This window comes from Trichomycterus rosablanca, chromosome 26 (genome assembly GCF_030014385.1).
Source record: "Trichomycterus rosablanca isolate fTriRos1 chromosome 26, fTriRos1.hap1, whole genome shotgun sequence".
Lineage (NCBI taxonomy): Eukaryota > Metazoa > Chordata > Actinopteri > Siluriformes > Trichomycteridae > Trichomycterus > Trichomycterus rosablanca.
In genome coordinates, this window is record NC_086013.1 from 17698101 (window position 1) to 17710600 (window position 12500).

Sequence of the window (12500 nt, forward strand, 5' to 3'; positions counted from 1 at the left end):
AATTAGATTTTTGGATGGCCGGCCAGGTCGATAGCACCGCTAAGACTCAAACTGGACAGCCTGAGCTCGGCATGGTGGTGAACCAGCGCATTAGTACTATTTGGATGCTGATTTACCGCCAGTATTTTGTCTCCGATCTGCAGTCGTCCGTCTTTATGCGCCGCCCCTCCTTCTATAATTTTGGTGACGTAGATGCTGTTATCACCCGGAATGTGCTGATTACCGACTCCGCCCGCTATACTGAACCCCAAACCTGAGAGAGGGACAGAGAGAGAGAGACAGAGAGAGAGAACATTCAATTCTATATTAATGCTGACGGTTATCAAATGGAACATCCAACAGGTTAATATACAGATGTCCATATACTTCTGGCCACATAGCGTATACACTTCATATGGACAAAACTATCTGGACACCCCGCCTAATTAATAAATTCATGTTTTTCAGCCACAACAATTACTAACAGATGTGATAAATCAATCACACAAAGGAAAATGACGTGCTTCCAACTCTGCAGTAACAGTTTAGGGAAGGCCCTCTTCTGTTTCAGTATGACCAAGAAGCTCCAGTGGTGTGCACAGAACCCTGACCTCAGCACCACTCAACAGCTCTGGGATGAACCGAAACATCTACTGATCAATCAGTGCCCAGCCATATACACACAAATGCTGTCATATTTAGACAGAATGGACACAAATTCCCATACACACACTTCAAAGTCTTGTGAGAAGCCTCTCAGAATAGATCACACAGAGGTCGCTCTGTTTCACTCACGGTCAGGTGTCCACATACTTTTGGCCACAGAGTGTAGAGTTTATATTAACTCATTAGATTCGATCGGGTGTGCACGCGCACCTTTGGGTCCTTTGATGAGTTTCATCTCGGTGACCTTCTCGGTTATGGGTTTCCGGCGCAGGACGTACAGGCGGACGATAGCTCCGGCCTCCTTCAGAGCCTCCACCGCCTGACTGTGGCTGACCTCTCTCACGTCGGCGTCGTTCACGAACAGGATGCTGTCGTTCACCCTGAGACACACAGGAGGAGAGGACGAGGGGGCGGGGGGGGTTATTATTTAGGTTCGAACCCGAGCCTTGTGAGTGTGTGGGTGAGGAGCCCGACCGGGCGTCACCTCAGTCTCCCGTCCTGAGCTGCTGCTCCGCCCGGGATGATCTTGGTGATGAAGATACTCGGATCGTCTCCAACGTGAGGATTGTCTGTACCGCCGGCTATACTGAACCCCAAACCTGAGTTCCCCTACACACACACACACACACACACACACAGTGTGTTGAAGTTCAAAGCGACTCTTTTATCTTCTAAACTATTAAACATGTTCTCCAGGACTCACTCGCTCCAACGTGATCTCTTCATACTCGATCTCACCCTCCGTCCCGTTCACCTGAACACACACGTCAGATCTACAGTCACACATCATCCAAAATCGCATTTCCCTACTGTTTCCTCCCAGTTTAGTCGTAGCCAGTTCCTCTTACTCTGCTGGAGACCCCGATGGTGTACGAGGAGGGTATATTCTCCTGACACGCCCTCCCTCCTTCTTATTCACCTGTACTTTGGTTTATTGGGTTCCTCCACTTCTGTACAGGTGCCTCGGGGTACTAACCAGGGTCCCTGCACAGCGTCAAAGACCCCGCCCACTTTTAAGTCCCGTCTTTTTCCACCCAGCAGACTAGTGGCCGATTTTGTTTGCTGCACCGTCTGCACAGCCGACAGCTGACCGGTAGCAGAGCTGACAGCTAAAATACATTTTTAAGATCAAACCCTTTGGGAATAAACGCTCAGCACTAATAACGGCTGTTTGATTTCATTATCTGTGCTCGAGTTTGAATCTCATCTCAGCTATCAGCCAGTAGGGCGCCTGCACAGACACATGAGTCTGTGAGTTTATAGGGGAGGGACGATGGCTGATGGTGTGAGTGCGGCCTCTGGTGACCAGGATGTCGGAGGGGGCGTGTGACAGCCCAGACTCTCCTCGACTGGGGGTGGTGCATTCACGGAACACTGTGTAAAAGAAAAGGTGTGTGTGTGTGTGTGTGTGTGTGTGTGTGTGGTACTTACATACGGTGAACCATCCAGTGTATCTGTATTTACTACCACTGGAGGAGAGTTCGCCTGAAACAGAGAGAGAGAGGTTAGACTTTGTTGGAAATGGGATTATATATATCAGAGTGCATTGTGGGAAATTGAGTCCTTTAGTGGCTCCTGCAATACAGAGATAATTCAACACTAAATCAAATTATTGCAGAGAAACGAGCAGCACTGCACTCGAGTGTGTGTGTGTGTGTGTGTGAGGATGGTGAGAACAGGATGACAGGATGAAGAGGAACCGAGTGTGTGTGTGTGTGTGTGTGTGTGTGTGTGTGTGTGTGGGTGGGAGACGCTGCACCCGTTCTCACTCGCCTCCTGCCACAATGATTCTGCCAGTCACTCACTCCTCTCTACTCCTCCTCAGAGCTCAGGGTCTGTGTGAGACCTATCGACCCGCCCTGCTCCCCATACCCACCTGATCAGCTCCTCAGTAGAGAGGATTCTAATAACACGTCGGGCGCTCCCTCGTCATTCAGTCAGATCATCACTCAGAATTGAGGCGCCTCAGTAGGAGCATTTTAAGGGATCTCATCTGGTTCTAGTTCTAGCTCTGGTTCTTATTATGGTTCCTCTGATTCTGGTTTTAGTTCCTCTTGTTCTAGTTCTGGTTCCTCTGTTTCTGGTTCCTCTGGTTCTTTTGGTTCTGGTTCCTCTAGTTCTAGTTCTGGTTCCTCTGGTTTCTGTTCTGACTTCAGTTCTAGTTCCTCTGTTTCCTCTGGTTCTGGTTCTATTTCTGGTTCTATTTCTGGTTCCTCTGGTTCTGATTCTAGTAAGGGTTCTTGTTCTGATTCCTCTAGTTCTGGTTCTTGTTCTGGTTTCTCTGGTTTTGGTTCCCCTGGTTCTTGTTCTGTTGGTTGCTCCGCATTGATCCGTCCGCCATGTTTGTAGTTTTTGTGAGAAAAGTCGTGCTGCACTGAATGCTGGGATTGATCTTCAGCGCTGAGGAGGTGTCGGACGCTCCCTCGTCATTCAGTCAGATCATCACTCAGAATTAAGGCGCCTCAGTAGGAGCATTTTAAGGGATCTAAGAATTTAGACACGCCCTCTTCTCGGGAGTGTGGGATGATGGGAAATGCGTCCCTGTAAAGACAGCGCTGACGTAGCAGCTTCCCGAGTACCGAGGGCGCCGCTGGCTTTGCGAGACCCCCTGTCCTGTTCCTCTGGTGAGCATTCGGGTTGTAACCCACTGGTGGACTGAGTAGCTGGTAGAGTTGCACCCAATCTTCCTCCTTCCAGCACATCAACTTCAAAAACTGACTGTTGACCTGCTGCCTAGCATATCCCACCCCCTCAGAGGTGCAGTTTTAGCATAGATAACACTGCGGCTAACGATGTAGCTGATAAGTTCTTTAGGGGTCTGAGATCTGGAAGCTTCTCTGTGATCCATCATCTTGTCGCCTAACCAAACAGCTACCAGACCCACCATCACATCGTTAAAATACATGACAATATATAACAATAATGACCAAAGCTCGGTGAACGGAAGCACAATGCATTATGGGAACAGTAGTTCTTTATCTTCAAAAAAAAGAAAAGACACGAACAGTATCTCGAACCCCACCCCCCTTCCCCCCCCCCCCCCCCCCCCCTTTTTACATTCCCAGCTCAAACCCACAGGGTGTCCGAGTTCGGCACTCGCTCCCCAATCCATCGCACTGTGCGGAAAGATGAAAGAGAGGAGCAGTCTCCATGGCAACCAGGGTTTCCTAGGCGATGATGAGGATGATGAAGAGTGTAATGGGAAACGGCAGCGGTGGATTCGTCCCAGTTCTTCATCCTATTACATAACATCTACACATCTACACATCCATCTATCTGTTTATCAGTCTAACTACACTACAGGGCCAAAAGTATTCGGACGCCTGACCGTAAGCATCCCAGCTAGAACAGCAGCCGCTCCTCTGAGACGCTTCTCGTGAGACTTTGATGTGTGTCTGTGTGTGGGAATTTGTGCCCGTTCAATAGTACAAAAGATGGAAGTGTTTGTATGGCTGGGTGCTGATCGATCAGTCGATGTTCCGGTTCATCCCAGAGCTGTTGAGTGGGGCTGAACTCATGCTCATGCTGGAATAGGGAAGGTCCTTCCCTAAACTGTTGCTGTAAAGTTGAAACCACATCATTTCCATCATATCACTGATTTATTAGCTGTTAGTAACTGGTGCAGTGGTAGCTCAGAGGTTAGGGTACTGGACTAGTAATCAGAAAGCTGCCGGTTCGAGCCGAGTCGCCGCTGTTGGGCCCCTGAGCGAGGCCCTCATGTGCTCGAATTGTATTTGATCATAATTATGAGTGGCTTTGGATAAATGCCACAAATGTAAATGTAAATGAAATCTTTCTGAGTCTCGCTCTCTCGGTTGGCACCGCTGTGCCGCTTCTCTGGCGCCTGTATTTGCCAACATGCACAATTTTACTCTAGTAACGAGTCGGGTTCAGTGAGCAGGTACAGTGTGTGTGTGTGTGAGTGTGTGTGTGTGAGTGTGTGTGTGTGTGTGAGTGTGTGTGTGTTCATTAAATGTGTTATTGAGATAAATATTGCAGCTCTATTTCCTGCCGAACCCTCGAGGCCCAAAAAAGCTTGAATGTTTATCAAACACACAATTTCACCTCCAGCTTCTCATACTGGTTTATTTCTCCTCCTGCCTGGTTCATCTGGTTATAGTTCTGGTTCCTCTGGTTCTGGTTCCTCTAGGTCTGCCTCTGGTTCTAGTTCTAGTTCTGTTTCTGATTCTGGCTCATCTGGTTCTAGTTCTAGCTCTGGTTCGTATTATGGCTCCTCTGGTTCTGGCTCTAGTTCCTCTTGTTCTAGTTCTGGTTCCTGTTTCTGGTTCCTCTGGTTCTTTTGGTTCTGGTTCCTCTAGTTCTAGTTCTGGTTCCTCTGGTTTCTGTTCTGACTTTAGTTCTAGTTCCTCTGGTTCTGGTTCTATTTCTGGTTCTGATTCTAGTAATGGTTCTTGTTCTGATTCCTCTAGTTCTGGTTCTTGTTCTGGTTTCTCTGATTCTGGTTCATCTGGTTCTAGTTCTGGTTCCTCTGGTTTCTGTTCTGGCTCTAGTTCCTCTGTTTCTGGTTCCTCTGTTTCTGGTTCCTCTGGTTCCTCTGTTTCCTCTGTTTCTGGTTCAACTGGTTACTTTGGTTCTGGTTCTAGTTTTAGTTCTGGTTCCTCTGGTTCTTATTCAGGTTTCTCTGGTTCTGGTTCCTCTAGTTCTGGCTCTGGTTCGGATTTTTATTCTGGTTCCTCTGGTTATAGTTCTAGCGCTGGTTCTTATCATGGTTCCTCTGGTTCTTGTTCTAGTTCCTCTGGTTCTGGTTCTAGTTCTGGTTCCTCTGGTTCTAGTTCTAGCACTGGTTCTTATTATGGTTCCTCTGGTTCTTGTTCTAGTTCCTCTGGTCCTGCTTCCTCTAGTTCTGGTTCCTCTGGTCCTGGTTCCTCTAGTTTTGGTTCTAGTTCTGGTTGGCGAGCCATCAGTGAACATGAAAGTTCTGCACTTTACAAGATGAAGAGCTGGAACCGTATATTTACACACACATTCTGAACTTTGTACAGCACATTACACACATGCTCTTTTGATAAACTGGCCACAAATTCCTACAGACACAGTCCAACACAGAGACCGTCACAGACACACGTGATCATTTATCCACATTAATGTCTGTGGTTTTAAAATCTGCCTGACAAGCTTTACATTAGAAACTACCTCCCATCCACCCCAATCTACCCTGAACTACCTCTCTTCTACTCCCAATCTACCCTGAACTACCTCTCTTCTACTCCCAATCTACCTCCCCCCTCCAATCTACCCTGAACTACCTCTCTTCTACTCCCAATCTACCTCCCCCCTCCAATCTACCCTGAACTACCTCTCTTCTACTCCCAATCTACCCTGAACTACCTCTCTTCTACTCCCAATCTACCCTGAACTACCTCTCTTCTACTCCCAATCTACCTCCCCCCTCCAATCTACCCTGAACTACCTCTCTTCTACTCCCAATCTACCTCCCCCCTCCAATCTACCCTGAACTACCTCTCTTCTACTCCCAATCTACCTCCCCCCTCCAATCTACCCTGAACTACCTCACTTCTACCCCAATCTACCTCTCCTCTACCTTTAATCTCAAACTACCCCAAAGTACCCCAATCCCCCCCCCCCCCCCACTCCCAGTAAACATACTGAGCTCGTACCGTGATGAGCTGTCGGTGTCGATTCCCTTTGCGTACGTTGCTGATGAAGCGGCGTCCCATTTTCTTAGCGTACCAAACCGACGCAAACATCCCTACTGACCGAGTGGAGGAGAAGAACCGGCGAGAACCGAACCGACAGAGAGCAGCTCCCGGAGTGAGGAACACACTCTCACACACACTCTCACATCCACACAGTACCAGAGAGCGTGAGAGAGTGTGTGTGTGTGAGAGAGACAGAAGTGTGAAAGAGGAAATATTCCACACAGAGAGAGAAACAGAGAGAGAGAGGACGAGCGTGGAGAGAGAGAGAGAGAGAGAGAGAGGACGGGAGAAATACCAAAAATAAAGACGAGGAACAGAAAAAGAGAAAGAGAGAAAACCACTGAGTGAGTTCAAGAGCTGGAGAGAGTGAGAGAGGAGAGAACAATAGCCGAGAATGTGAGAAAGAAAGAGTGCGAGAGCTGAATGAGAGAGTAAAAGAACAACAGATGAAGAAGAGCTGGATTTTAGCCACGTCCATTCATCAGGTGGTGACCCTCCATCACACTAATGACATCACACTGATGACATCACACTACAGCGGTCCTGGTCCCAGTGCCCCCCCTCCCAAAATATCCTACACCCGTCAGTCCTCTCCTCCACCACAGAGCAGACCACTCCATTACAATCAGATCACCATAGCAACCAGATATTCCTACACACACACTCCTACACACATCTACACAAACACACATACACACACACACACACACTCCTGCTCGCAATTACACACATACAGGAACACACACACACACACACACACACACTCTAACACTTCAGCTCTCCGCCCTCAAATCTCAGTGGATGGGGATTCTCCTCGCCCCAGACTGGTCTAGGTCTAGGAGTGACCAGGGTTTCACACATTGGCTGGCAGCTCCGCGCGGGAACCGGCTGCTGGATGGTGAAAAGAAGCGGCAGGCAGCTGCACGTGCTAGTCTCCAGCTCTCCAGGGGGAACTGGACATGACTGAAACAGATGTGCAGTGTTTAGGTGAAATGCTAATCTCACTACTAACCGCCGTGCCGGTAAATTAGACAGGATCGTTCATGCTAGCGCGTGCCGTTAGCTCGGGAGGCGGCGTGTAGCTCACAGCTAGCCTCAGTTCTCAGAGCTGAGCTTGCACTTCGGTTTAATGAGCGCTCCTCCGTCGCCGTGCTGCGTGGGTTGATGGTGCATTGCGGGGCGTCCCGGCAGATTCGGGGCGTGTAATTACTCCAGAGCCGGAGGGAGAGAGGGAGCGGCGGAGCGGCGGAGCGGCGGAGGTTCGTACCGCTAATTACGGAGCGATTGTGTGAGAGGAGCTGCAGGAACCGGAAAACACAAAACCAAAACGGTGCAGAACTGTTAATGTATGCATTATTCTCCTCATTTAGTCATATCCAATTCCCTGACTGTATTTCCCCTGCATGTGCAGCACCGACCTCTTCTTTTCACCAGGCGTGTTTATACGGAGATCCGTATCGCGCACACACTTTATCCCCGTCTCTGTGCAGCGCTGTCGATCAGCCAGCAGAGGGCGTAACTGCTGAAGTTATGAGAAATCCTCTCCTCCTTATAACTGCAGCAGTTACGCCCTCTGCTGGCTGATCGACAGTGCTGCACTGAGACCCCTCGGACGAGCACGTCCTAAACCACATACCCCTCCTATATTACTTCATAATGCACATTTGGGACACGTCCTAAACCACATACCCCTTCTTTATTACTTCATAATGCACATTTGGGACACGTCCTAAACCACATACCCCTTCTTTATTACTTCATAATGCACATTTGGGACATGTCCTAAACCCCATACCCCTTCTTTATTACTTCATAATGCACATTTGGGACACGTCCTAAACCACATACCCCTTCTTTATTACTTCATAATGCACATTTGGGACACGTCCTAAACCACATACCCCTTCTTTATTACTTCATAATGCACATTTGGGACACGTCCTAAACCACATACCCCTCCTATATTACTTCATAATGCACATTTGGGACACGTCCTAAACCACATACCCCTTCTTTATTACTTCATAATGCACATTTGGGACATGTCCTAAACCACACTCCTCCTTTAATACTTTAAAATGCACATTTGGGACACGTCCTAAACCACATACCCCTCCTATATTACTTCATAATGCACATTTGGGACACGTCCTAAACCACATACCCCTCCTTCATTACTTTATGTCACAAACCACAGGCCCAGTTTACCCCGTAGTGCACATAACACAGTGCGTAATGGTGTGAATAGATTTTTCCCAAATCGCAAAATCTATTCACAATATAGTGCACACTACAAGAACTTTCCTTAATAATTTATTAGTGGACGTGTCCCAAATCATTTCCCCCTCTCTATTCACTATACAGTGCACACACACACACACACACAAAATGACTTCTGTGAGAGTGCACTATGTAGGGAACACTGTGGTTTGGAACACAGGTACTGAGGGTTCGTTTATACTACAGTATATTAGAAATAAAAGTGTAACAGTGCCACCTGCTGGACATTTAAAGGATGCGCAGTTCCTCAGCACATCACACACACACACACACACACACACCTCTCACACTGGGGTTTAATGTCCCAGTTACAGGAGAATGTGACCCTCCCTTCCCCCCCCAGTCCAGCAGGAGGCAGCATTACACTCTCAGTGATCAGTGAGCTCTTACCAGGGTGGAGACGGCGGAGGTGTAGAGGGGGGTGTGACCCGCCGAAAGCAACACCGGCTGCAAAACAAAACAACAGAGGAGGGAGGATAACTCAACAGCGGGAAGAGCAGCAGGGTCAGAGCATTCAAACATAAAGAGTAGGAACGAGGGGGGGGGGTAAAACAGCAGGAAGAGCAGAGTGGGGTGTCAGGTCAGGTGTTCAGGGCGGGGTTATTATAGAGGACAGGTACAGGTAAGGGGGTTAGTTAGTGCAGTTAGTCTCTGATGTTTAAAGCTTTGATTTACACACAAGCCCAAGCTTCTAATTTAGTCATATCCACTTCCCTATTGTGAATCTGCTGCCACACGCACAACCCCGATCTGATCTGATCTTAGAACCGGATCACCACACGCCCCCTCTAACACCTGTCCTAACGGTGGCCACTTTTTTATCACCTGTCAGGTGTCAGGTTCTCACAGGTCGGTAGCTCTGCTGAGATTCAAACTCACGAGTGGTGAGCCAGTGTGTTAGACCGCTGCCCCGCCCGAGCTTCCTTCCCTTTATTCAAACTGATCTACATACTTCAAAGCTTTTCTGAATGAACACACCAGCCAATCAGAGGGCAGGATTCTCTGGGGCCCTGGTGTAAGATTTAGATTATATAACTATAATGTATAAATGTGTGTGTATGTGTGTGTGTATATGTGTGTATGTGTGTGTGTATTTGTGTGTACTAATGAATACTCATAGATGTTGATGTGTGTGTATATATGTGTCTGTGTGTATGTGTGTGTGTATGTGTGTGTGTGTGTATGTGTGTGTATATGTGTGTATATGTGTGTGTGTGTGTGTGTATATGTGTGTGTGTGTGTGTATGTGTGTGTATATGTGTGTATGTGTGTGTGTATGTGTGTGTATATGTGTGTATGTGTGTGTATTTGTGTGTGTATGTGTGTGTATATGTGTGTATGTGTGTGTATTTGTGTGTGTATGTGTGTGTATATGTGTGTATGTGTGTGTATATGTGTGTATGTGTGTGTGTATGTGTGTATATGTGTGTGTGTATATGTGTGTGTATATGTGTGTATTTGTGTGTATTAATGAATACTTATAGATGGTGAAGTGTGTGTGTGTATATGTGTATGTGTGTGTGTATGTGTGTGTACATGTGTGTGTGTGTGTGTGTGCATCTTCAAACCAAACTGATTCGCAGTGTCTCTCTCACACACACACACACACACACACACACACACACACACACACACACACACACCATGGTTGCTGGCTGAGAGACAACAACCCATAGTGCACTGGTGTGTAAGAAGTGTGTGTGTGTGTGTGTGTGTGTTGTTAGTATGTGTTTTTCATGACGACAGATGGTACCACAGAGAGAGAGTGTGTGTGTGTGTGTGTGTGTTGGCATGTGTGTGCACCTATGTGCATGTGTGTGTGTATACATACATGTAAGGGGTGAGTAACACTGACCTTAATGCCCACGCAACACACACACACACACACACACACACAACACACACACACACACCTGTGATGTCGGTTGGATCTTCATACAAGACAGTACATGAACAAAAGTATGTGGACGCTCCTTCTAACTAGATACTACTGATTTGAAATAGAACGATGTGCTGACAGTTCAGACTACTGAGTTCCAAACTGTGGACTGTGGACAGGTCTCAATCCCTTCAGTCATAGTCCAAAATATAAAGGACAGCTTCCCAGAGCGGATGCTTTATCCAAAGTGACTTACAGTACTGTGAAAGTATACTGTCTAAGCAATTGAGGGTTAGGGGCCTTGCTCAAGGGCCCAACAGTGGCAACGTGGAAGTGATGGGGCTTGAACCAGCGACCTTTTGATTACTAGTCCAGTACCTTAACCTCTAGGCTACAACTGCCAGTCGTGGAGGCAAGAACACTTACAGCTACAATCAAGAACGAGTACAGAGCGAGGGGCCCAACAGCAGCATCACTGGAAGATGTGAGGCTTTGAACCAGCAACCTCCCGATTATCAGTCTAGTAAGTTAACCTCTGAGTTACCACCGTCCTGTATTTATTAGGTTCTGGGTGTCCACATACTTGTGTGTGGAAAAATCCAGAGCAGCTACACACAGTACGACTCCATGAGGTGTAGAGAACACACACACACACACACACACACACACACAGTGTGAGTCACACACACACACACACACACACACACACACACCTAGTGGACCTGCTGGCAGACTAGCATGGCATCAGAACAGAGCGAGAGGGCATGAGGGTAGAGATGTGGGTGGGAGAGAGGGGGATAAGGGAGGAACAGTGTAAACACACAGAAAAAAAATCCTACACTCCCGAGGAGAAGTGTGAGTTAAACATGTTCTCCCTCAGTACGTCTGAGCCACAGAAGCTCCTCGTCACATCGATCCCGGAACAGAGAAATTCATCCCACGTCAGTGATTCTGTGTGTATTTATAGAAAGGTTTAGAATTACCATCCTGAAGGACCGTGTGGTGCGGAATCATCCTGTATTTATTCCCTAAAGGAGGCTGAACGGGGCCGCAGTGTATCCTGAACCCCATCCTTCATCTTCACAGATGAACCAATAATAAGAAATATTGAAACGGGCAGTAAAACACACTAACCCAACAGTGCTGACATCCAGGAGAATCATGGAGATCCGTGTGTGACTCTCCATGCGCGATACGGACCCACCGAGACCCACTGAGACCCACTAAAACTCACTGAGACCCACCAAGGCCTGATTCACTGAGTTCAACTCAGATCCACTGAGACCCACCGTGACCCTCTGAGATCTACTGTGACCCACCAAAACCCACTGATACCCACTAAGACACACTAAGATCCACTAAGACCCACTGAGATCCATTGAGATCCACTGATACCCACTAAAACTCACTGAGACCCACCAAGGCCCACTGAGATCCACTGAGTTCCACTCAGACCCACTGGTTTCCTGAAGTGGTTGACTATGATTAAATCGCAGTAAATACAGGGAATAACATGCAGATTATTATGGGATGGAACTTTTCCCAGCTCATTTTCCAGCACCCACCCCCCTAATAACTGGTGTGGAGAAAGCTGCACCAGTGCCCCCAGTATAATGTTTTGATGGGACTCTGTACAGGGTGTGGAGTAATTGTGGGTAACGCAGTAATATCGGAGTGTACAGCACCGCTCGTGTTCCACCCACACTCCCATCACCACATCACCCGAGACCTGAACAGGAAACACAATATCCACTGTGGGTGAGTGGGTGAAGGGGTGAGAGGATTTCCATATATCCATGTGTGTTTAAACCCAGTGAAGGAGTATAACTAAAGGCAGGCCATGGCGTTTCTGGATGTTGTTGACGCACGGCTACTTCTGTACACACGTTAAACGGCGACAGTTTTTCTGAAGTATTTCTAAAACCTTCTAGTGATGTCCATCTATTTTAGAAATAAATACAGCATCATAGTCTAAGAGTTTAGGGTTACGGCCCTTTACACAATTTCTCCAATTT

At 47.6% G+C, this 12500-nt stretch overlaps 1 protein-coding gene across 1 annotated transcript in view; it reads right to left on the reverse strand.

Annotated features, from left to right (window-relative positions):
• LOC134302994 (disks large homolog 4-like) overlaps positions 1 to 12500 on the reverse strand; it is a 56697-nt gene that overhangs the window by 9019 nt on the left and 35178 nt on the right. The window contains exons 3-8 of the mRNA XM_062988209.1: positions 8997 to 9053; positions 2077 to 2130; positions 1349 to 1399; positions 1130 to 1254; positions 856 to 1025; positions 117 to 253 (exon numbers count right to left, since the gene is read on the reverse strand). Of these exons, the coding sequence (XP_062844279.1) occupies positions 117 to 253; positions 856 to 1025; positions 1130 to 1254; positions 1349 to 1399; positions 2077 to 2130; positions 8997 to 9053 (594 nt within the window). The remainder of the gene's footprint in view (positions 1 to 116; positions 254 to 855; positions 1026 to 1129; positions 1255 to 1348; positions 1400 to 2076; positions 2131 to 8996; positions 9054 to 12500) is intronic.